Source organism: Artibeus jamaicensis, unplaced genomic scaffold (assembly GCF_021234435.1).
Source record: "Artibeus jamaicensis isolate MK-2021 breed Jamaican fruit bat unplaced genomic scaffold, CSHL_Jam_final contig_519, whole genome shotgun sequence".
Classification (NCBI taxonomy): domain Eukaryota; kingdom Metazoa; phylum Chordata; class Mammalia; order Chiroptera; family Phyllostomidae; genus Artibeus; species Artibeus jamaicensis.
In genome coordinates, this window is record NW_026521871.1 from 17,567,103 (window position 1) to 17,592,239 (window position 25,137).

At 52.4% G+C, this 25,137-nt stretch overlaps 2 protein-coding genes across 6 annotated transcripts; both read left to right on the forward strand.

Moving 5' to 3' along the window:
• Window positions 1-865: 865 nt before the first annotated feature.
• On the forward strand, window positions 866-12,607 carry IL17RE (interleukin 17 receptor E). Its single transcript, XM_037134773.2, has 17 exons — window positions 866-906; window positions 1,618-1,792; window positions 2,132-2,162; window positions 2,969-3,091; window positions 4,028-4,125; window positions 4,354-4,513; window positions 4,608-4,747; window positions 5,776-5,844; window positions 6,739-6,805; window positions 7,736-7,911; window positions 7,997-8,044; window positions 8,129-8,174; window positions 8,348-8,496; window positions 10,191-10,259; window positions 10,739-10,790; window positions 10,869-10,967; window positions 11,458-12,607. Exons 2-17 carry the CDS (start codon window positions 1,661-1,663, stop codon window positions 12,015-12,017), a joined length of 2,019 nt encoding a protein of 672 aa, XP_036990668.2. The 5' UTR covers window positions 866-906; window positions 1,618-1,660; the 3' UTR covers window positions 12,018-12,607.
• A 739-nt stretch (window positions 12,608-13,346) lies between these two features.
• On the forward strand, window positions 13,347-25,094 carry IL17RC (interleukin 17 receptor C). 5 transcript variants are annotated; one of them, XM_037134733.2, is made up of 19 exons: window positions 13,347-13,682; window positions 13,970-13,991; window positions 14,226-14,378; window positions 14,634-14,717; window positions 14,809-14,918; window positions 15,733-15,844; window positions 16,175-16,219; window positions 17,739-17,851; window positions 18,064-18,123; window positions 19,730-19,784; window positions 19,865-20,046; window positions 20,130-20,180; window positions 21,393-21,438; window positions 21,587-21,708; window positions 21,988-22,047; window positions 22,590-22,638; window positions 24,092-24,187; window positions 24,304-24,342; window positions 24,438-25,094. In XM_037134733.2, the coding sequence occupies exons 1-19, from the start codon at window positions 13,578-13,580 to the stop codon at window positions 25,064-25,066; spliced, it is 2,133 nt and encodes a 710-aa protein (XP_036990628.2). In that variant the 5' UTR covers window positions 13,347-13,577; the 3' UTR covers window positions 25,067-25,094. The 5 variants fall into 5 exon arrangements, with proteins under 5 accessions (XP_036990628.2, XP_036990629.2, XP_036990630.2 ...); XM_037134732.2 differs by having other exon boundaries at window positions 13,348-13,682; window positions 17,712-17,851; XM_037134734.2 differs by lacking the exon at window positions 24,304-24,342 and having other exon boundaries at window positions 17,712-17,851.
• Window positions 25,095-25,137: the final 43 nt, after the last annotated feature.

Below are 25,137 nucleotides of genomic sequence, written 5' to 3' on the forward strand. Positions count from 1 at the left end.
TCTAAGGCCAAAAGACAGAACTGTGTCAGGCAGACTGTTTGGGGTTCTCAGAAGCAAAGGGAGATGAGGCAGTAGGAGAAGAGACCATAAGAGAATACAACTGTAAGAGGCTGGCAGAAGTGGAGCTTCCTAAGGTAGAGACCTTGACTTTGATCGAATAACATTCCTTTCTGTTTATTTGCCTTTATTAATTAATTATATAGAGAGGGGAAGGGGAGGAGAGAGGGAGAGAAACTTCAATGTGTGGTTGCCACTTAAGTGCCCCCTACTGGGGACCTGGTCTGTAATCCAGGCGGGTGCCCTGACTGGGAATTGAACTGGCTACACTTTGGTTCTTAGGCTGGCACTCAGTCCACTGAGCCACACCAGCCAGGGTTGCTTATTTCTCTTTATGAAATGAAAACAATAATTCCCTCCTATCTTAAAATGTAGTTAGGAAGATCAAATGTGAAAGTGCTTTATGAAATGTGAAGCAGATGAACTGCTATTATAATTTGCATTTACTCAATTACAGAGCAGTTATTTCATAACATCCACCCCTCGGCACTGGAGAGGCATAAAGAACAAGGGTCTTGGTTTCTAAGGAACCCAAGAGCTAGAGGGTATTTTTAGGATAATGAGTAGGATGGGATATTTAGACAGTGGATCTGAAGACTTAGAAACCAGAATTGGCCAAAAGAAGGCTATATAGCCAGTCTTCTAAAATGTGCAGAGAGACAGTAACAATTGCAACATGCCCTACCCTAGTAGGTGTGCCTCAAACTTTCTTTCCACTGTGTGTGTCACCAAGGTGAGGGCTGAAGCAGCTCAAATGCTCCATGAGGAGGAGGAAGCTGTGGGATGATGGGGAGGGTCCCAACAAGGACTGGAGCCTTGTCAACATCATCAGAAACCACAAGAAACCAGGTCAGTGTGTGGGGCCCCCTCCCTTAGCTCCAGGGCTCTGCTATGAGCTCTGCGGCTTCCTGAGCAGACTGCGCTGATTAATGGATCCTTGAAAGAAGCCAGAGGCTCCTTTGGCATGGAGCCCTTTGTCCAAAAAAGCTGGAACTAGCCGGTGGGAAGAGAAAGCTAAGCTGTAGTCCTGAGAGTCAGCCAGGTGGGGAACCAGGATGAATATGAAGCCACATGAGGCTTACGTGCATCCTATAGTGTTTTCTTGTTGTTCTGCCCAATTTCAAATGGTGTGTCAGTTGCCTCTGTCTGTGGTATCCAATGCAGAGTAGTGCTTAATAGCTCTGTTAAGTGAGGGGATCAAGCACGTGTCCCGAGGACATCCAGTTAAGAGCTGGGCAGATCTGGAGTTTCACAGAAGTAGGAGGGGTTAAGAAATGGGTGCAGCCAATCATTTCCCTAACCCTGTGCTGGCCTCTTTCCTGCTATTTCTCTGCCAGAGCAGAAGCCCCTTGTCCTCCAGCTGGAGACAGTAGGATTTTCTGGGGGGCAAGAATCGCTCATTCCCTGTGCTTGGAGGAAAAGGAATGTGGCCTGGCCTGCTTGTTAGACTCAAGGAGGAGCTCTGGGGCTGGGCGGGGCAGGGGCAGGCTGAGGCGAGGGCTCCTGCTGGCACTGTGCTCCCTGCTGCTGTACTACCAAGTGCTGCCTCCCACCTTTCAGGCTGTGCAGCCATGTTCCGGACACCCTGACCCAACGGAAGCCCATGGGGCACCGCAGACTGGCAGCCCTGCTTCTGCCTCTCCACCTGCTGTTCACTGTCCTCTCCGCCTCTGCTGGGATCGGCTGCCCCTGTCTGCCCCACTGGAACACCCGCTGCCTGCTGGACGCCCACATGGTAAGGTGCTGTTGCCAGGTGGGGGCACCTGCCTGCCACAGACTAGCAATGCTCCCTACTCTCCTGTCTGTCCTTGCCTACCTTCCCAAGGCCCTGTGCTCTGGGGACAGCTTCAGTGTGTCCTCTACACAGTCTTGAAGGGTTAGCCAAGGTCCTGGTGGGCTGAGGGCCTGGGCAGGGTGCAGCTGGGAGGAGAAGAGCCACAGAGCATGGGCTGTTTGTTTCTGGGCCTCGGATGAGGTGATTTGAGGGAAAGACCACTAGGAGAGTGCTCCTTACGGGAGTCCCTACTAACTATACTTCTCTCCTTCCCCCAACCCTCCTCGCACCCCACACTAGATTCTGTGCCTTCGGGATGACAGTTTCACAGGTAAGTCTCATTCCCCGCCCTGCTCCTCCTCCCCATACCCTTTTTGTTCCAGATTCCCAGTGAGCCTTCCATTCTAATTTTTGGTTCCCGGTCTGGGAATTAGCATAGTACCAAAGGGAAAACACAGGGTTTAGAATCCGGACACGCCTGGATTTGCATTACCATTCCTCCACATGCTCTACATGTGACTGCAGGCAGTGCACGTGACTCCTCTGACCCTCAGTTGCTGAGGGGCCTATCAGCACAGTAGGAACAATTGTGCAATAAAGACATTTGCCCCTGAGCTGTGGGGAGGACTAAGTGAGAGACATGTCTGAATCTACAGGCACACCCCCAGCCCCTGCCCTTAACTGTCAGTAATAAAATGACCTTCAGCCCTGGCCCGTGTGACTCAGTTGGTTGGAGTGTCATCCCGTAAATGTCCTGAATGGGGCACATACTTGGGTAGAGGATTTAGTCCCCAGTCAGGGAGCATGTGAGAGGCAGCTGATCAATGTTTCTCTCTCACATTGATGTTTCTCTCTCTTTCCCTCCCTATCCCTCTCTCTAAAATCTATAAGCTTTTCCTTGAGTGAGAATAAAAAATAAAATAAAATGACCTTCATATTTTTCCACATATTATCTTACTTGAACTTGACAACAGCCCCACCTTATGAATGATAAAGCTGAGACTTAGAGGGGTCTATAACTTGCCCAAGGTCACACAGCCAGGGTGTAAGGGGCAGAGCTCAGCCTCAAGTCCAACTTGTCGAGGGCAGAAGAGACCTCCTTGAACCCTACCACTTAATTTTTTTCATCTTTTGCAGAAAGATCTGTCCATATTCCTTGTCATACCCAGTTGGCCACCCCCGTCTCCCCAAAACTTCAGGGTGCTTGGCTCTGGAGCTGCCCCTGCTGTTTGTGCCTACAGCTGGTGTCAGCTCCTTCTGGTATGAGAAATAGCCCTTGGACCATTCTTGGTGGGGACGTGAATTAGGGGCCTGAGGGGTGGGGCAGGAGGGAAGAGGCTGAGGCAGGTGGGGACAATACGAGAACAAATGTTTGTCCTGTGTTCAACCTCAACAAAGACTTAGGTCATCCTAAATACACAGCATGACTGATGTTAGTGAGTTCGTCTGTATCATTTGTGAAGGTGGTTCTCCTTCCGGCTGGTAGTAAATGTTGGAATTGAAGTGTTTAGTTCTATAAATTTATATTCTATTTGTAAAGTAAGATCATTTTTATTTAACTCTATATTTTCACTGCCTAGCTCAGTGCCTGATATGTCCATGTACTACTGGACAATGGGCAGTCTGTAATATTTCATGGTTATAAATAATGCTACAATGAACATCTTTAAGGTGTCCTCTACTTTTTTCTACTTAAAAAGTTAATCTTTTTTTCCATCTCCTGGCTGATGTAACTCAGTGGATTGAGTGTGGGCCTGTGAACCAAAGGATCGCAGTTCAATTCCCAGTCAGGGCACATGCCTGGGTTGCAGGCCAGTTCCCAGCAGGAGATACACGAGAGGCAACCATACATACCATACATTGATATTTCTCTCCCTCTCTCCTTCCCTTCCCCTCTAAAGATAAATAAATAAAATCTTTTAAAAAAAGAAATTAATCTTTTTTTGATTGTATCATAACTTTCTGATCTAAAGGGGCTGGATGTCATTACCCTCCTTGATCTCCCATCCAAGTACTAACCAGGCCCGACCCCGCTTAGCTTCCAAGATCAGACGAGATCGGGCGCGTTCAGGGTGGTATGGCTGTAGACTACCCTCCTTCATCTAAAATGACTTACTGTCTAACACTGGGCCATCACTTCCCGGCTGGGGAGGGGCAGTGAGGGGCTGGATATTGAATGTGTCCTTTCCTGTGCAGGCCTTCAGTGGGGCTGGTTCCATAGCCTGGTGCAGAAATGCAAAAAGCCTTACACGTTCCACTTCCGTAGGAGACACAAGACGCCAACCTCTGCTCAGGTACTGCCCCTGCCAAGCCCAGCCCTGCCTTGCCCCACAACCCTTCCTTTCCCCAACCCAGAGGTGGAGAGTGTGGAGATGAAGTAGACTATCCCTCCATTACACAGTTAGGGAAACTGTGTCCTAAATGTCGAGCAACTTGCCTACAGTTCTCTGATTCTAGAGGGAGAAATAGAAGCCAGAGATACTGATGCCTGGCTTAAGGCCAACCTTGCTCTCTGTCTGCAGAGGAAGCTGCTGAGTCGCCACTGCCTGTCTGAGAAGGGCCATCACATCTCCGTCACCTCCCAAGACACCTCATACAAAAGGCTGCGCTTCAAAAGGACCCAACCTTCAGCCTCAGAGGCAGCAGAAGTTCTCCTGAGACAGGACTCACAAAGGCATAAAGGTAGACATGGGTGTGCCAGGAGATGGGCACGGTCACTTATGGGTGCCTTTGCTAAGGCCAAGAGACAATGCCACCAAATGCCCCTTCTCCCCAGGGCCTGAATTCTACTTTGACTTGCTGCCCGAGGCACGGGCTATTCGAGTGAGCATCCCCCCAGGCCCTGAGGTCAATGTACGTCTTTGTCACCAGTGGCCACTAGAGTGCGAAGAGCTGAGCAGTCCCTTTGATGCCCAGGTATGGAGTGCCATTGCCCTGCAAAAAGCCAGATCACACAGTGCTGGGGCAAAAATGGCCTACCCATTGTACATACAGGGACACTGAGGTCGGGGTTGGGGGGAAGATACTTCTCCAAGACCCACAAGTCCAAAGTGCCCAGCATTAAGACTAGGCAGACAATACAAGGGGCCCTATCGCCTAGGAGGAGAGGGAAGGAAAGGGCCTGCAGGGACTTGAAGCAACCAGGAATAGCTAGCAGAGAAACGCATATGACATTTATCACCAATGAGAGTCCATTCCGTGAGATTCCGGCTGCATTCAAAAACATTTTCAGTTCCTCCAAGAGGTTGCTCTCCCGAGAAAATAACGAAGTGCTCACGTCTGTTCTGTCACCCTTCCACTTCCCTCTCTTTGTTGCCTTTTACAGAGAATGAGATGTCCCTCATTCTCCCATCCCAGGTCCTGACACCCCGCCTCAAACTCCGGTTGTCCCCAAGGCCCTTGTGTACAGTCGGTACAATGTCCAGGGGCTGACGCTGCACCCGGAGACCCTCAGCCCTCTCTGTTTGTAAAATGGTGATGACACCTCCCAAGGTCGCTGTGATGCTGCACTTTATCGAGTGACCACGGCAGCACCCACTGCCCTACCTGGCCTACAGCTGCGGCCGTTAAATGTGCACTCCTTCCCTGTCTCTTCCCTCCCCGACTCCAAATTCGGGATGGGGCCGAAGTAGGGTTACCGTTCTGAGTGCACGGAACACAGTGTATTCTTGGGTTATCATTTATTAATTATTGTATTACCTTTCATACGAACAACTGGAAGGTAAACCTGCTTTTGCCCCACCTCGTGTTGAGACATCTAGAGAAGATGGTCTAGAGACGAAACAGAGACCCCTCAGGAAGAAATTTTTCAGTGAAAAAAATTAAGTTGTGTACAAGAGGAAAAATAAGGTGTTGGCTAAGGTCCCAGCTTCCTCCCGCCCTTGGGAGGGTGCCCTTGCTCTTTCTCAGGCATCTCTTCTCTCCCTTCACCGCCTCGCCAACAGGAAACCGTGTCTTGGGGCCGCACCGTAGACCTGCCTTATGAATTCCTTCAGCCCTGTCTGTGCATAGAGGTGAGTAGAGGAAATATGTGGGTTGTCCATGGCCCCAGATCATGCGGCTGGTCAAACACAGCTCCAGTAAGTCAGGTTTTAGAAGGACTGGGTGTTTACAATGTGCTTGGGAAGATGGGTGCCAGCTCGGCTGTGAGCCACACACTGGATCAGAGATGGAAGTGTCCTGCTGGACATGAGACATTCTTGGGGGCGATTCCAGTCTCAGCCCCCAAACCCAGCTTTCCTTGGTCCAGACCTGGCCTCAGCCCACCAAAGCAGAATAGACAGCTGCTTTCACTGTGTGTACTGATTAGTCACACTGGGGGCACGTGGCCATTGCAAGGTTCCGCATGACCCCAAAAGTCCTGTCCCCACTATCCATTCATGGTAGTCCTCCTCTCCATAATTCTGAAGTGCCTAACATTGAGACTTCTTCAAAGTAGACAGAAAAGGCAGAGGGCCTTGTCACCCATGAGGAAACTAAAGGGAGGGTGCAGGCAGAGACTTGGAGCACTGAGCATCTGCCAGGGTAGACGAGCACCAGGTGTTTGGGCAGCCCAGAGGGAGGCCCCACACTGGGCACCAGGTACCTTGGGAACCACTGAGATTGGAGGTGTGAACTGTGATGTGGACCTCACGATCCGCCTTTTTCTAGGGCAGGGTTCTCCTCCCCAGGGACAAGAGGACTCAGCCCCTCACTAACTGAGCTTACTCCCATACTCCAAGGTTCCTTCCGCAGCATCAGGCATCACTTACCCTTGCCTACCTGCTGTGCTGCTCCCCCTCCTCAGTCCCCTGCTAGCTCACGCAGCTTGCACTAGGGCAAGGTCAAGCCAGAATGAGCTTCGGGTCTGAGTGATATAGAAAAAGCCCTTCCTCTGACCTTCCCTGCTTGCTCCCCTGTCCCCGCAGGCATCCTACCTCCAAGAGGACACCGTGAGGCGCAGAAAATGTCCCTTTCAGAGCTGGCCTGAAGCCTGTGAGTGCTGCTCATATGCACTCTTGTGCATACACAGCCTCTCTCTGTCTCTCTTCCATATACACATACACACCTGCACACGTTTCACATCAGTGTTCCAGGAAGCCCCTAGAAGGCATGGCGGCATTTTTGCTGGAGTCGGTGGGAGGAAAGGGCTACCATGTCTACCGATCAGCCTGCCAATAAATCAAATATTGAACATGGTACTAGGCACTGGGGGGAGATTCAGAAATATGAGAGCCAGGACGGAGTGTCCCAAGGATGGGCCAGAGGCGCTGGGCTCACTCACATCCTGGCTCTGCCATTTGTTCTTCTCTGAGCCTCAGTTTCTTCATCTGTAAAACAATGGTACTTGCTCTGCCTTACTTTCCAACTGTTTCTGAGGCTTGACTTCAATATGATATATGAAAAAGTTGGTGACCTCTAAAGTACTGTCCATACATTGTTGTCCCCAAACATGACAAACGAATAGCACAAAGCAGCCTGCAGTCCAGGGCTGGGTTGCACATGAGGACTAGCCTGTGGGACATGAACTTAGGAAAAGGAGAAGCTGATGAAGGCTATCATCAGCAAGACAAGGTCTCTCGGAGGTGGTGACACCTGAGCTGTGCTCAGAAAATGAGTGGGGTTTAGAAAGGAAGGCATTCCTGGTTCTGAGAGAGGGGCCTTAGCAAAGATATAAAGATTCCAGGTTTGGGGAGCAGCAAAGAGCTAGCCGGAATGGGGGTGCAGGAAGGAGAGGAGACACATAAATAGAAAAGGTAATAAAAGGGGACTGGAAAAGGCAGGCTTCTTTTGGGGGTTCCTAGACAGACCAGGAACTGTGCTGGGCACCTTCACACACATTGTCTCCTGATGCCCTGGGGGTGGGGGTGGCGAGGCAGGGCCCAGGCCTCCCCAGGCCTCACTCTGCCTCTGCTGCCTGCCCAGATGGCTCAGACTTTTGGAAGTCAGTGAAATTTACTGACTACAGCCAGCACAGTAAGATGGTCATGGCCCCAACACTCCACTGCCCACTGAAGCTGGAGGCCGCCCTCTGCCAGAGGCAGGGCTGGAGCACCCTCTGTGAAGACCTCCCCAATGCCACAGCTCGCGAGTCAGAGGGGGTGAGACAGGCCTCCCCAGGACCTGGGTGGGCAGGGCTGGGGCCCAGGGCCCTGCTCCCTGACTAATGCCTGTCTCCTGCTACAGAGGTTTGTTTTGGAGAAGGTGGACTTGCACCCCAAGCTCTGCTTCAAGGTACAAGTATGAGTGAGAGGGTTGGCTGTGGGTATGGATGGTGCCTGGGGCTTGCTGACCCACCATTCTTGCTTTGTTTCTCAGTTCTCTTTTGGAAACAGCAGCCATGTTGAATGTCCCCACCACACTGGTGAGTCAATAAGTGACCCGGCTGGGAGCCCCTGCCAATATGTTACCTCACCCAGCCATGACCAAGCCAAACTGTAACCCTGTCATGACTTCTCTGTCAGCTGCAGCCCAGCTTCTATCACCTCCTGCAGACAGGGTCTCTCACATGATACCCTTTGCCCCACTCCCTGGCAGCCCCATCCTGGAATGTGAGCATGGACACCCAAGCTCAGCAGCTGGTCCTTCACTTCTCCACAAGGATGCATGCCACCTTCAGTGCTGCATGGAGCCACCCAGACTTGGGACAGGACAGCCTGGTGCCCCCTGTATACAGCATCAGCCAGGTATGCTCTAGCCAGGTCTTGGCCCCCACTAGGTCTCATTGCTTAGAGCACATCAAGTGGAGATGAGCAAATTCCAGACTTATATCATCTGGTTATTTATTTACTCGATCAGGCTTCCTTCAACTGGTTCCTCTGCCAGTCAGTGGGGTCTTCCATGGGGCGGTTTCTAATTCTTTCAGTTTCTGAACTTACAGGGATAAACAGAGGCAAAAGACTGGCCCTCTCACATCCAGCTGTTCTCTGGCCCACTCAAACTGTTGCCGAGTTTTATCCTGATGCTATGTCGAATTCAGCTGTCCTCTACCACCGGGCTCCTGCCTGCCCCCACCAGGCACCTGGCAGGAGTTCTCTGACTATCCTGGGAGACTGAGCCCCTGGAAGATGAAGTGCTCTTTGCCAAAGACTAAAGTACTGACAGATTTAACTCTATTATGTGAACTAAGGACAATTTGACTAGTAGACTTTCTTCTGTGTGTCTGATATAAAAACCACAATCAAATATCTTCAAAACCACAGCCCCAAGCTGACTAAGCATGAGTAGCTCTTCCAAGTTCTTTCTTAAATACTCACCTGCAGCTTGCTTATTTGTTTTGTATTCTCTGAGGGCTCCCAAGCAAACAGATGGTAGAAAATGCTCACGATTTAAGACCAAGCCATGCTCAAGATTTAAGACAAAGTCATGTGGGAAAACCTAAAGTTGAAAGCTATATCCGTGGACTCATTTGTTTCTGTGAGCTGGGAGAAGACCACCTTCAGCCATGATTTGAGAGCCTCTGCTCCAGCGCTTGCTCACAGCTGACTGAACAGTGGGATCTGGGACGGGGGAGGGTAGGAGGTAGGGGGTGGAGGATGTTCCCAGAGGACGGAAATTCTGTTCAGCTCCCTGCCCAGCACACAGAACATGGGGCAGAGCCAAATGCTGCCTGTAGACAGATAGTGATCAGTTCTGTCCAACTCAGCATGCATTCACTGAGTGCCTACTCTGTGCCTACCCTGTCTTAGGCCCTGGGAGGTACGAGAAGAGTATGTCACAGAGTCTCTGTGGTCCTAGGCACCTGGGAGTCCCCAGTGTAATAATAACTACTAAACGAATGTACACTGCACTGTGTAGTCTAAGAAGTGGTCATGTGCATATTTCCATGTGATGATCAATAAGTCAGTAAACCAAGAATTACTACTCTTCACAAACAAATGAAGAAACTGAGGCTCAGGGATCAATGCACCAAAGATCATACAGCTAGGAACCACGAAGGCAACAGTTAAGCCTGATGTTATTAGCTGTGGTCTCCTGACTCCACCCATGGATCAGGTGCCCCTTCAGGTGTGCAGAACAGGCGGGGGGGGGGGCATCATATTATTAACCTCCCTGTTTTGTGAGCTGCTGGAGGAGAGAGACAACATCTACACCCACCTTCTTTCCTCAGGGTTTGGCACAGAGTCAGTACCCAGGGTATGTCTGTTGACGAGTGCCTGATTGCCTGATTAATGTGTGTCTGGGAATGATCAGTGGGATCTAGGAATGAAGCCAGGAAGGCTTCTTGTCAGAGGTGGCATTTGGCCTTAAGCCTGGGGAGGATTTGGGTTGGGAGATGTGGGAAGTGGAGAGGGGAAAGAGCCTGGGCAAAGCCTCAGAGGCTGAACAGGGGCCAGGTCTGCTTTCATGTGGACAGTCATTCCGTTCTTTATTCCGACAGACTCAGGGTTCAGGCCCGGTGACGCTAGATCTCATCGTTCCCTTCCTGAGGCCAGGGGGCTGCATTCTGGTAAGAAATCCCGCCCTCCCTCCGCACATGCTCCCCCAGCAGCTACTCCACAAGCAGCACATGGGGAAAATCCAGTCTTCCAAAACATTGGTTTGGACAGCACAGTGTCTGAAATTGGAATTTGTCGCTACCATTTAAATATTGGGGGATGTCATACTTTAAAAAGCTGATTTTTGGCTTCTTTTAAAAAGTCAGAAAGCCTGGTGCTCTGTGTCCACATTCAAGCCTGGCGACAGCAGGCCGAAGCGCAGTCCGTGGTGTCCAATTACTTCAGCCAGGGCCTGTGCTCCCCAGCTTCTCACAGGCGCCCGGCCAGCTTTGAGTTTACTCTTTGAGTTTGCCACTCTCGACCTGTTCTGTGTGGGATGAGTTCCCTACCCAGGGGACCTCCTCTTCCCCATCCCCATGCCTCATCTAACTTCCCCTGGAGGAGGCCCTATACCCTGGCTCACCAGGGGGGCGGGGCTCTGTGCCCTCAGGTGTGGCGGTCAGATGTCCAGTTTGCCTGGAAGCACCTCTTGTGTCCGTATGGTGAGTTCTCTGGGGAGAGGATTACGTGGGAGGTTGGACGCTGAGGAGCCCAGCTTGGCCTCACTCTGCTTGACTCAGTCCCTCATAGACGCCTGGGACTATTGGTCCTGGCACTGCTGGCCCTCACCACCCTTCTGGGAGTTGTTCTGGTCCTCACCCTCCGGCGCCCACTATCAAGTGAGTTCACTCGGGGGTAATTTGGGGATTTAGACCTGCCCAGCTCCTAGGCTAGCTGCCCCCACCCACCCCCTGTCCAGGCTCCCTTCCCCAAGAGCCATCTGCCTGCCCATACACCCAGCTCACTGCTACCCAAGGCCATGCACTTCAGGCACCCTAGTGGGCAGGAATGGTTTAGGTGGGGCAAAGGTCCCTCTGTGCAGGTGGTTCAGTGTACCAAGTTTCTGGGCAAGAGGCGAGTGGAACGGAAATCCAGACTGCGCTGCACCTGCCAAGCCTGGCACCGTGGCCCTCGCCCCTTCCAGGGGTGCCTTTATCTAAATAACCCCAAAGCACACTATAGATTAGAGCTGCCTTGGATACCCACCCCCAGCGCAGATAAGGAGCTGGGAGGGGGTGGTGCACGCTATGGTGTAGCCATGAGGCTCAGGAAGATAGAGCTGTGGCTGTCCCTTAATCCTCACCCTGTTCCTGTTGCTCCCCACCATAGGCCCGGGCCAAGCACAGCCAGTGCTGCTTCTGCATGCAGCGGACTCAGAGGCGCAGCGGCGCCTAGTGGGAGCGCTGGCTGAACTGCTGCGGGCCACGTTGGGTGGTGGGCGCGATGTGATCGTGGACCTGTGGGAGGGGACGCGCATGGCGCGCGTGGGCCCGCTGCCGTGGCTGTGGGCTGCGCGGGCGCAGGTGACGCGGGAGCAGGGCACCGTGCTGCTGCTGTGGAGCAGCGCCTGTTCCGGCCCCACCTGCGGCCTGGACCCCCGCACTGCGCCCCTGTGCGGCCTGCTCCGTGCCGCTCCGCGTCCGCTTCTGCTACTCGCTTACTTCAGTAGCCTCTGCACCAAAGGCGACATTCCCGCGCCGCTGCGTGCTCTGCCGCGCTACCGCCTGCTGCGAGACCTGCCTCGTCTGCTGCGAGCACTGGGCGCCGCCGGGTCTTCCACCCAAGCCACTGGCAGGGGCCGCCTGGGTGCTCAGCAGTGCCTGCGGAGTCGCCTGGAACTATGCCGCCGGCTGGAACGCGAGGCAGCCACGCTTGCCCATCAAACCTGAGCAGAGCTCCAGGCAATCCAGATGTCTCGGCCACAGGCGTAGGGGGCACTGGCTGGTATCCCAGAAGGAAGCTTCTACCCCGGAATTCTCAGTGTGCCTCCTGAGGACTGCTGCCCGAAAGCCTTATTCGTTGCCTTCCAGCCCCGGAGCAGAGCACTCGTCTCACTCCAAGCCCTTGTGCACGTGCGTCAGGCTTCCTCCTGGTGCTTCCCTGCCTCTCAGAACCCCCAGGGAGAGAATCTTTTTTTTTACTGAGGGTGCCTCTGACTCCAGGGGAGGGAGAGTTTCCCACTTCCGGTCTCCAAAATTTCCGAGAGTAGTTTACACATGCTCTTGTGCTTGCTAGAGAGATTTGGGCAGGGGTAGGGGAGGCAGGAGATTTGGCGGTTCTGAAGGCAATGGATCCACGGAAGTGCGATAAAATCCCCTTGGGGGCCAGAGATCCTTCTTTCCCAGACACAGGCCTTGCCCAGATGGGGATGGAGGCAGCACTGGACCCAGGAAAAGGGGCTTTGGCCCTGGGTGGCTGGGATGAAGGTGGGACAGGAAACACCACGATGAATCAGGATGAATAAAGGCAAATATGATGGATAAACTAAGAAACACGCGCTTCTCTAGTGTGCCCGGGATGCTCATTCGGGGAAAGTTCAGCACAACCCTGACTGAGGGTTGTCATCCATCAGTTTGTGGCCCAAACCCTCCATGTCCACACCCATAACCCCACCCATCACACAGTGCCACTGGAACGGCAGAGGAGAACTTGGAAATCTTGCTCCTCACTGTGATTCTTTCATGAGAAGAGAGGGGAAAAAACAGTTTAAAAAAGTGGTGTGCGTCCATCAGCACGCAGCCAGCCCACAGCAAAAGCACAAATGGGGCTCCTGTCGGCCTGGCTCCGGATTCCTTCCCCACCCCTACCACACGAGAGCATGGGCCAGGAAGTGGTGAAAAGACCACTTTCTTGTCCCTGACGGTAGAACTCCTGACACACTGAGGCCCAGGGAGTCTGTGTGGAGGGACCATGGGTGCCCAGTAAGAGAGAATCCAGTGGACGCCAAGACCTCAGAGTCATTAGGGAAGCAAAAATGCCCCAAGATTACCCAAGTCTCGGGGTGCACTCATAGCCCTCCTCCTTAGGGACTCCCAGGGTGAGTAAGAGCTTTCTTAGCCAAGAGGCCAGGCTGCCACCGCCCATCTCCGGTGGCCCTCCCAGCCAGCTGTCAGCAGGGGAGGAGGAGAGGGAGGAGGAAAAGAAGGAGGTGAGGCTGCTGGCTCCCAGTTCTGGTGTTGGTGGGAGGGACAGGGTGGGGCGGGAACAGCCAGTTGCCTGCCAGGAGTCAAAAACGAAAGCACTTTGGCTGGGACTGAGACTGGAGTCAGGACTACAGGAGAGGGAGTGTGTCAGCTAGCCAGCTCTGGGACCCTGGAGGCTGGGGAGAGATTCTGGTGTCTCCTGCCCAAACGCTCTGGACTAAGTGGGAGCAGAGGTGAGGTGTCTGCCCCCCCCTTTGGGGGGGCAGGACAGGGCCTGGGGCCTGGGTGCCACCTGGCACCTGGAAGATGCCTGTGCCCTGGTTCCTGCTGTCCTTGGCACTGGGCCCAAGCCCCATGGTCCTCTCTCTGGAGAAGCTTGTGGGGCCTCAGGACGCTGCTCGCTGCTCTCCGGTGAGTCTTGGGACCCCAGGAGGGCTGGGGAGGGCTCATGGTTCAGTCTGAGGCCTGTCAGGATACTAGCCAGGCTCCTGTCACCGCCACCACCACCAGAACTGCCCTGGCTGGTCTGGCTGGTACTGATGGGGTAAGAATGGGGAGGGGGCAAGAGCTGTGTTTGTCTCCTGGAATGAGCTTAGAATAGGGAGCCCCAGAAAGAGGTAGGAGGGGTCTCAAGCCAGGAAAGATGGTTTGTTAGATGCAGGACCATAAACTCTGACTCTCCTTTACCTCCTTCCCAGGGCCTCTCCTGCCACCTGTGGGGTGAGTAGTCCTACTTTTAGAGAGAAAAGAACTTCCTAGGTTGGTGGAAGGGAGAGGGGCCTCTAGATGTTCCTGGAATTAATAAATATTAATACCCAGTCCCACGTCCCATGCCCTCATGGCCCACCTTCAGCCCTGGAAGATCCCAAGCTCCTTGGCCTTCTGGGGGTATGAGGTGCAACCAAACCCTGGGTTCAGAAGGGCTTCAGCTCCCACCCTGCCCTTCACTCACAGATGGTGACGTGCTCTGCCTGCCTGGGAGCATAGTGTCTGCCCCAGGACCTGTGCTGGTGCCCACACGCCTACAGACAGAGCTGGTGCTCAGGTGCCATCAGGAGACTGACTGTGACCTCTGTGTTCGTGTGGTCGTCCACTTGGCTGTGCATGGTGAGCATGCCATCCGTGTGCACACGTGAATGTATTCGGTGTGGGACTGAGGGTCAGGCAGTCCGTCAGATGGCACTGTACATCCTCCTGGATGACAGTCTCCTGGAGGACACCGGTCAAAGGACCCCCAGGCCAGTCTGGTCTCCCCACCTGGTCCCTAGGCCCTACACCTGGCCCCTGCTTCCCCTCATGAACTTTCTGGAAGGAAGCCAAACCCAAAAGAGCAAGAGGCCTGACCCGGGCCTTGCTCTCCAGTCCTTCCAGGGCACTGGGAAGAGCCTGAAGATGAGGAACAATTTGGAAGAGCAGCTGATCCAGAGCTCAAGGAGCCTCGGAATGGTGAGGAGAACCGGGCCGGCCCAGCCCCCCGCCACCAGGGCCTTGTCTGCAGCCCCCGGGCCTGACCAGCCCCCTCCCCTGTTGCCCACAGGCTCTCTCCAGGCCCAGGTAGTGCTCTCCTTCCAGGCCTACCCTACTGCCCGCTGCGTCCTGCTGGAGGTGCAAGTGCCCGCTGCCCTCGTGCAGCCTGGTCAGTCTGTGGTATGCAAAATAATAATAATAACCATCTTCTGAATATGAAGTCTATAAAGTGCTCCCGCGTGCATTATCTCCTGAAGTCCCGACTCCCGTCGGGGTTGTGCCCTTTACGCCCCAGTTTTCCTGTCTGTAAGGTGGCAATAAGAATAGTCCTATTTCATATGGATGTTGTGAGAATTTAATGAGGTAACAACGCCAGGCAGAGAAAGTGAGAGTCGGGGAGGGACAGTCTGTGGGCTGGATCCGCTTCTCTGGTCTTCCTGCCTTTTACCGTATCTGCCCCGTGTGTACCATCTGCCCCGTGTGTTTGCTGTGGTGCAGCGTGCTGGGCTGTCCCAGTAGGTGTCTCTCCACTTGGGCCAAATCACTCAAACCCTTCGACTTCCTCTCCTACCCCCAGCCAATCTCCTCTGATCTGGAAAGTTGTTGAGTGAGAGAACATCTCCTGCCCACCTCACGGAGCAATCGTGAGGACCACTGAGGCCCTGGGTGTGCCTCAGAGACCCACCTCTGTGGGGAGGGGTTTCTCATCACCTTAGCTTTGGCCATGTGATCCAGAACAGCTGGAGTTTGTGCAGGAACTCAGGTAGCTAGGGCCCTATCCCTGCCCTGCTGATACCCATATTGAGATGTGTGCTTTAGAATTGGGAGCCATTGAAGGAAACTTCAGTGGCAGAATTTAGGCCACACAGTATGAGTATAATCATTGGCTGGGGAAAGGGGGAAGGAAGGAGTGATCCATGCAGAGGAACCCATGCCCTCGTAATGGATTCTGAGCCCGATACCACAGAGCCTTCTGCCACCCATCTCCTCACAGGGCTCTGTAGTATTTGACTGCTTTGAGGCTGCTCTAGGGGCTGAGGTGCGAATCTGGTCCTACACTCAGCCCAGGTACCAGAAGGAACTCAATTTCACACGACAGCTGCCTGGTAAGTGGCTCCAGAGCTTCTCAGGGGCCCCAAGTCCTTGCTTCCCTCGTCTCTCTCGCCTCTGGCCACTCCCCTTCTGCTTCCACCCCCTTTGTAGTCCTGTCCACCCTCAGGCAGCGCCCATCCTCCCCAGAGTCAGTTCCTCATGCCTCTTCTCCCCAGGCCACATGGCCTCCCTGCCCCTGTGGAAGGTGCTTTGGGCACCAGGTAAATGTGGGTGGTACTTAGGAGACAGGGAGCCCTTCCCAGAGCTCCCCATGAGTTGGGCTGTCCCCTCTTCTTTCCTTGGTCCCCAGCGCCATTGGAGGCTTTTCTGTGATCTCTCCCCAGACTGCAGAGGGCTCGAAGTCCGGGACAGCATCCAGAGCTGCTGGGGTAGGGGCCAGGGCCAGCGGGGCTGGAGGAGGGAAGGCCAGGGTCTGTAGTGTGAGAAACCCTTGGAGGTGGCTTCAGGCCTGGGCTGCCACATCCCAGAAACTTGCAGAGCTCATTCACGTGCTCATTCATTCCTTCATTTATCACACATGAACTATAATAGCTCCTACTTTGTGCCAGGTGCTGGGAACGTAAAGGTGAATTTCTCATTTCCTGTAACAAATATTAATTAACACCAGGAACATCTAGAGGCCCATCTTGACAGGGCCCAAAGTGTTGTCCAGGTTATGGTGCACTCTCCCTAAGTATCAAATAACAATAATACTAGATCATAAAATAAGGGCTAAAAAAGCCACGGTTCTGATTTTTTCCATGAACTATTTAAGATTTTTGTATTTTCTTCTTTATTGTAGTATAATATACATATGGGAAAGTATGTAAAGTGCTCAAATTTTAATGTCTAGTTCCATTCATTTTTATATATGTATGTATTTGCACAAATACCACCCAGATCAAAATATACACACTGTGATTTTTTTAACTCAAATGATTTCAACTTCATTTTCTTTTTGATTCTTTTCATCTTAAATTTGGCCTGGCTGTTCCTGATAATCCATTAAAGACTATTCAACCTCAGAGCTTTGATGATACAGATACACATTGTGCGTTTCATGTCATCACTCATTCAGTTACACACTGATTCACTTATTCAACAGATAGTCATTGAGTAATTTACTCTGTCCAAGGCATAGCTCTAGGCACTAGAAATAAATCAACTAACAAAACTGACAAAAATCCCTGGCCTCGTAGAGCTGATACTCTAGATGGGAGTCAGGGTCAAGGTGAGGGTAAGGGAGGACACAATAAACACATGGAGATGTGAAATAGGCAATAGTTAGATACTCGGGAGAAAGTGCAGGAAAGGGGGCTAGGGAGGTTGGGAGTTGCAGCTGTCAGGCACAGCCTCACTCTAGAGGGTTCCGTTCAGAGGAAACAGCGAGTGTAAAGGGCCCGCGGCAGGAGTATGTCTGGTGTGTTTCAGTATTAGGAAGGAGGCGAGTGCATCTGCAGCAGATTAATTAGTGCTAGGAGATGAGTTTACAGGGGTCACAGCAGCCAGATTGGATAGGGCCTTGCAAGCCTTTGTGAGGATTACTTCTTGTACTCTGAGAGTAACTGGGGTGGGGGTGGCATCAAAGGGTTCAGAGTACAGAAGAATGATTTACTTCACAGTGGTTACAGGATTCTTCTGGCTGCAGAGGGAGAAGCAAGGAGAGGGTGCTTTCAAGACCACGTACTGGGGCCTACATGAGCTCAGTCCCCAGCTGCTGGGACAAAGCCTGGTCTGAGATGGGGACACTGGCTCCATCCTCAAGGGGCCTCCTAGTCTAAAGGGTTTGAAGGGAACTCCAAAGGGTTAGTCGATGGGTACGGCCCAGGCTTGGGTGTGCAGAAGAGGTGAAGAAAGTCTCTCTTTGGTGTCCCCCCACAGCCCTGCCCTGGCTAAATGTGTCTGCAGATGGCGAGGATGTGCACCTGGTGCTGGATGTCCCTGAGAAGCAGCGCTTTGGCCTCTCCCTGTACTGGAACCAGGCCCAGAACGCTACAAAACCATGGTGGCACAGAAACCTAGTGAGACCTCCCCTCCCAGGTCCATTCCCACTCAAGGTTGATGCCCATGCTAAGGATGCAAGGGGACCCTTAAAGAGGACACAGCGACCCACGCCCAAAGCAAGGAGTGTTGCTGGGGGAACCACTGCATGCCTGGTTTCCTTAACTTTGGCCTCCAGTCTTCCCTTCTTCCTTATCTTCTCCAACTTCCCCCACTTTTGCTTGTCCCACAGACTGGGCCACAGAGCATTACCTTGAACCACACAGACCTGGTTCCCTGTCTCTGTATTCAGGTAGGAGCAGAGCCTAGCCGGATGCCGGGGGAGTTGGTGAGGGGGTAGCTCTGTCTTTGTCTCATTATTCTCCACCTTCCTCTTTGAGCTCAAAATTATAGCTCCCTAGGGTGACTGGCCCTCCCTTAACCTTTGGCTGTCTTGTGCCTTCTGCTTGTTACATGCCCGGAATGCTTTGATCCTCCATCCACAGGATTCCCACTTATGTTTGATTCAGATGTCACCTCCTTCTTGAAGCCTTCCTCTACTCCTCCAGTTTCCCCCTTTGTGCTCCCCTGTAGTGTTAGAGCATGTGCTATGAACACAGACTGGTTTGAATCCTGACTCTTGTCATTTGGTAGCTGCGTGACCTTTGGCAAGTCATTTTGCCTCTCCGAGCCTGTTTTCTATCTGTGAAATGGGTAGAATAACAGTACCAGCTTTATAGAACTATTAGAAGGAAGGCTTCTAATGTGTGCCACATCTAGGCTTATACATGCTGGCTCTTCCCCTCCCTCTGATTGCACATTCAGTTGGTCATCAGGTCCTGTCTATTTGACCTCTGACATTAACCTCTCTCTTTCTCTTCCCCTCTACTCTCCATTTCAGCCCAGTTTGGGCTCCTTTCATCTAGAATGTTTCAATAACTTCCCATCCCACCTCCTTTCCCAGAACTTCCCTAGCATTCTGGGTCCCATCTTTTGATCCCCAACTGGACCCTTTCCACTGTTTTTCCCATGATTCCCCTTGATGGGAATTTTGTTCCATACACACGGAGCTACTCATCAAGGCACAGCCACCTCTGTGCTTTTTGCTCAGGTGGTTCCCACTACCGGAAATGACCACACTTCTTTGCCATACAACCAAATCTTTCCAGCTCGCATGTTACTGCTTTCCCAAAGTTTCCCCAATCTCCAGGCCTCTGCTTTCTACACACCTCCTTGTACTTCTGTCCTTCCTTGCTATTTATCATTTCCTTTTTTATTTGGGTATCTGTCTCATTTCTTCTTGCATACAACAGACAATAAATGAGTGACCAACTTATTAATTTATGTACATTTTATCCCTATTGTCATGGTGAATTTGTTGTGTCCTTGAAGTCAAGGAGACAATAGCTAATTCATATTTAGTAACTCCCCCAGAGCCTTGCACAATGCCTGACACATAATAAGTGTTCTTAATTAGAGGTTTGCTGAATAAATTGATACAGTATTATCTCTAGTGCTTAGCACAGGGCTAAGCACATAATGGTGCCTTCTGAACGTCTATCAAAAGAATAAATGAATGTGTCTTTACACCCAGGACAGTGAGTGCCTGAGACTCACATAGTAGGTTCTCACAAAGTGGTTGTGGATTTAATTAGTGAATGTCCCTAGTACCTCCCACAGGGCTAAGACAAATGTTTGTTAAGTGAAGATATTTCCAGATGTTGACGTAGGGTTGTCTGAAAGAATAAATGTGGGCATCTCTAGGGCCTTGCGAAGGGTGAAAGAGCAGGCGAGTGTTCCTGACGTATCGGTCAACGGTCAAATGAATATGTCCCCAGTGCCTAGCAGAGGGCCTGGCGTGTGCTTTCAGGAGGGTTGATTGGGGTGATCTCACCAGTGGAGCCCTTTTTCGTTTACAGGTGTGGCCTCTAGAGCCCGACTCCGTTAGAACGAGCATCTGCCCCTTTATGAACGGTGAGAGTACCTGCATGGTCCAGCCAGGGTGGGAGGCTGACAGGTGCGGGGCACGCAGTGACCACGCCCTCTCCCTGCAGATCCCCGCGCACACCGCAACCTCTGGCGCGCTGTCAGGCTGCAGCTGCTGCCCCCGCGGGGCTGGCGTCTGGACGCGCCATGCTCGCTGCCCGCTGAGGCCACACTGTGCTGGCAGGTACCGGGCTGGGGCTCCTGCCAGCCGCTGGCCCCACCGCTGCCCCGAGAAAATGTCACTGTGAACGTAAGTGAGACAGCGAGGTTAAGGGAGGAAGGCGAGACCAGGAGGACACCTTTCATGACTCCACCCATTCCCCTCTTACGTAGAAGGCCCTTGAGTTCCCGTTGCTGAAAAGCCACCCCAATCTCTGCGTCCAGGTAAGAAGGGGCGGCCAGAGCCCTGTGTTGGGGCAGGACCAACCGTCCTCCTACCCTGCGTAGACTCCCAGACAAGGCTCGGTCTTCTGGACTAACTTTATCCTTGGGTCCCTGGAGCAGAGTCATTATAGGCTTCCTCTTTAGGAGTTCCACTACATTTACCTTAGCAGTGCCAGGGACCCAGAGTCAGTCACTTCACCGAAGTGAGTCTCATCCGAAGGTCAGTCTCATCTGTTCAATGGGAATGATAGTAGTAACCACTTTATAGACTGGTTATGAAGATTATGTAAGAGAAGTGCTTCACTTTAGGGACTGGCACAGACTAAATGCTCAACAAATAATAGCTGCTTTTATTATTGCTATCATTATCCTATTTCCATATCTGTATAACTGGTTGCTCTATAACTTCACAGAATGATTATAAACATACTCATTCAAGGTCTGTTGAATATTGCCCTGGCTGGTATGGCTCAGTGGATTAAGTGCCGGCCTGTGAACTGAAGGGTCATCGGCTGGATTCCCAGTCAAGGCACATACCTGAGTTGCCAGGCCGGGTCCCCACTTGGGGGCATGTGAGAGGATGTATCTCTCACACATCGATGTTTCCTTCCCTTTCTTTCCCCCTTCCTTCCCTGTGCTTTAAAAATAAATAAGTAAAATCTAAAAAAAAGAAGGTTTGTTGAATATCTACTATGTGCCAAGCACAGTTTTAGGTACTTGGGGTAGATGTCAGTGAATAAAACCAATAAATATTTCCATTCTTAGAGTGTTTATGTTCTAATGGGGAAAGGCAGGTAATAGATATAATAAGTAAATTATTATAGTAAGTCAAAATTGTATATAAATACTGTGGAGAAAAGCGGGGAGGATAAGGGAGGATTGAGGTTGCAATTTCAAGTGGGGTGGTCAGGTGAGGCCTTTTTGAGAAGGGAATTAGAGGGAAATGTATAAAATGTCTTGTCAGGTGTAAAAAGAGCTAATTTAGGGTCATACATCCTGTTACCACAGATGACCTCACAAGGCTGAGGCTGAGAAAGATGGAGTCACTCCTAATCACCCAGACTGGAACCCAGATCTGCGTAAGGTCGGGTCCAGAGTGCAGACTCCCCCAACCCAACAGTCTTCCCCTTGCCTATCCCTTCTCTTCTCAGGTCTTTCTGGCCTTGGCTCTTGTCTTTCTTTGTGCCCCTAACCCTGACCCCTTCCAAGCAGGTGAGAAGTTGGGAGAAACTGCAGCTGCAAGAGTGCTTGTGGTCCGGTGAGTGGGGCTGGCACAAGGCTGGGGCAGGGCGGTTGCGATAGGGGTGCATCCTGAATGTGCCAGCTCCTGGGGTGAAGCTCAGGCATGGATGGCACACGGCAGCTCCCAGCAAGGTTGGGTCTTAGAGTGGACTCATCCCTTTCAGACTCCCTGGGTCCCCTCAAGGATGATATGCTGCTGGTGGAGACACGAGGCCCCCAGGACAACAGATCACTCTGTGCCTTGGAACCCAGTGGCTGCACCCCACTACTCAGCAAGGCCTCCACGGTGAGGGCGGGTGGGCTCTCTTCCATGCACCTCTCCAGCTCCATCTCAGACCTGGTCTCGAATTTTCCCTCTGTTCAGTTTTTCCCTCCTCTATGCCAGGCTCTGTGCTGGTCTTTGGGAACATGGGAGTGATTCAGACCTGGGCCCTGTTCTCAGTGGCCTCTCAGAAATCTCCCAGCCCCAGCACCCTCCTTCCCCTTCATTCTGCCCAGCTGCAGCCTGGAGGTCTCCTAGGTGTGGTGCCCCTAGGTGACAGCCCCCTACCCCTTGGCTTGGCAGAGGGCAGCTCGCTTTGGAGAGCAGTTACTAGAAGACCTGCAGTCAGGCCAGTGTCTGCAGGTGAGTAGGTGGCAGGAGAGCCCTGCCCCAGTGCCCAAAGGCAACTGTCCTGACACTGTACCTTTGGCCTCTTCCACTTCTTCCTGTGCCTAGCAGAGGGCACCAGGGAGACTCTCACCCCTCCTAGGTAGAGGCCCCCTCACCATCCTCCTAGCACCCACCCACTATCCTTTTGTGTGCTTTTTGTATCCAGTCCTGGGGAGGCTAAGAGTTGAAGAAGCATAGCTCCTGTCCCCAGGTTGCTCACTGCTGGTTAAAAATCCATAAACAGATAACATTCTCATGTGCTAAGTGCTGGTTTTGGGAGCGGGGTACTTCAAGGAAGTGTCTCTTCACATGGGCCAGATCTGGCCTAGAGGAAGACACAGTCCAGGCAGTAGGCAGAGCACAGGTAAAGGCAGAGCAGCTTGAGGGAACCTGCTGTGTGTAGGGGGATAATGCGTAATTGAGGCTGGGAACTTGGAGATCAGGCTGGCTAGAACTTGGTGAGTGCTGAACGATAAGCTGAGAGCTGTGCACTTGGATTTGTTTGTGTCTTACAGCTATGGGATGATGAACTGGGAGCACTGTGGGCCTGCCCCATGGACAAGTGTGAGTATTATAAGAACCTCCTTTCCTCTCCACAGCTCTAGAGGAGCTGGAATCTTGCCAGGGACCATTCTTGGGGGCAGCACACACAAAGGCCTTGTCCTTCCGTGGCTCAGATACATCAGAGGGTCATTCCTTCCTTCATTCAGAAACCAGGAGGAGAGCTTGCAAGGAATTCCGGCATCACCAAGACACAATCCCTTCCCCCTACCCCAGCTGTAGAAGGCTAGAAAGACATTAGCCCCAAATCACTTACATTTGGTAAGTGTGAGTTATTGAAACATTCTCTATAAAGGAAAACTATCCAAAGCCATGACTACATATAAGAGGAACCTAACCTCAGTGGGGTGAAGAGTTCAGGGGAAACATTGAAGCTGCACTCCAAAGCCTGATCAAGGTGAAGGAGGTAGAGACCCATTTTTGTGAAGACTGTGGGATGACTGTGGGACAGGCAGGCCCCGGTCATAAGATGAGGATATCAGGGCCATGTAGGTACCTTGGGAGCCAATGTAAGGAATTTGGAATTTAACTTAAGAGCAGCAGGAGCTTCCAGAAAGGCTACATAATCAGGTCCGTATTTTTAAAAAGATCTCTGCCATGTGGTGAATGAACTGGAGACAAAAAAGCAGTCAGGGATATCAGAAGGCTGTTGCAGGTATTCAGGAGAGTGAAGTCAAGGACCCAGCCATCCTCAGCTTAAGGGAAAATAATATTGCTGACATTTGAGAACTTCTGGCCTGGCATTCTAAGTGCTTTATGTTTATCAATATATGTAGTTCTCACAGCAGCCCTATCAGTAGGTACTATTGTTATCCCAATTTTATTTATTTATTTTTAAAGATTTTATTCACTTATTTTTAGAGGGGAAGGGAAGGAGAGAAGGAGAGAAACATCAATGTATAGTTGTTTTTTTTTGGTGCATCCCCTGCTGGGAACTGGCCTGCAACCCAGGCATGTGCCCTGACTGGGAATCAAACCACGATCATCTACTTCGCAGGCCCGCGCTCAATCCACTGAGCTACACCAGCCAGGGCCCAATTTTATTTTATTTTTTAAAATATTTATTTATTTTTAGAGAGAGGGGAAGGGAGGGGGAGAAAGTGAGGAGGGAATCATCATGTGAGAAACACATGGATTGGTTGCCTCAGTACCGTGCCCCAGTGAACTGGGGCCTTTTCACTTTTCCGGACGATGCCCAGCCACCTGAACCGTACCAGTCAGAGCTGTCATTCCAATTTCACAGAGGTGAAAAACTGAGGCAGAAAGTGAAGTCACTTGTCCAAGGTCTCTGAGTCATGGACCTATTGATATATTCATATGATGTATACTGCCTCTAACACTACATGGACTTTGGGAAAGTCACTTCATTTCTCTGACCTTCAGTTTTTCTCCTTCATGAAGTGGAGTGAAAGTGTAAGGCCTCTAACTAGCCCATTTCCTCCCCTGGTTCTCCCAGATATCCACCAGCGCTGGGCCCTGGTGTGGCTGGCCTGCCTTCTCTTTGCTGCTGTGCTTTTCCTTCTCCTCCTTCTCAAAAAGGACCATGCGAAAGGTGAGTCATTTCCGGCTCCCCAATCCCCAGGGGCAGGACTGGAGCGGGGGTGGGAGTTCACCGAGAGGAGGCAGTGGCTCAGCACACCCTCTGCCTCCGCCCCTCTCCCCTAACAGGGTGGCTGAGGCTCTTGAAGGAGGATGTCCGCTTGGGGGGTGAGTGTGAGCAAACTTCGGGCGGGGGGCCGCCCCCAGCGGGCCCGGCCTCAGGCCATCTCACGTCTCCCCTCTCGCTCTGTTCTCTCTGACAGCGGCCGCCAGGGGCCGCCTGGCTCTGCTCCTCTATTCAGCGGAAGACGCAGCCTTCGAGCGCCTAGTGGGCGCCTTGGCGTCGGCGCTGTGCCAGCTGCCGTTACGCGTGGTCGTGGACCTGTGGAGTCGTCGTGAACTGAGCGCACAAGGGCCCTTGGCCTGGTTCCACGCACAGAGGCTCCAGACCCTTCAGGAGGGCGGAGTGGTGGTCTTGCTTTTCTCTCCCGGGGCTGTGGCACTGTGCCGCGAGTGGCTGCAGGATGGGGCGTCGGCACTTAGGGCTCACGGCCCGCAAGACGCCTTCGCCGCCTCACTCAGCTGCGTGCTGCCCGACTTCTTGCAGGGCCGGGCGCCCGGCAGCTACATCGGGGCCTACTTCGACAGTCTGCTCCACCCAGATGCCGTGCCAGCTCTGTTCCGCGCCGTGCCCGTCCTCGCCCTGCCCTCCCAGTTGCCCGACTTCCTGCGGGCCCTGCAGGGGCGCAGTGCCCCCCGTCACAGGCGGCTTGCAAACAAGGCTGAGCAAGTGTTCCAGGCCCTTCAGCCCGCCCTGAACAGCTGCCTTCAGTCCCCGGAGACCCAAGAGGCAGGACGGGAGATGGGACCTGAGGCAGGGGACAGGACTTGAATAAAGGCAGATGCTATTTTTCCATCTATATCTCTCCAATGTGTCTCTCTGACAGAGCGGCTAGCCTCGTA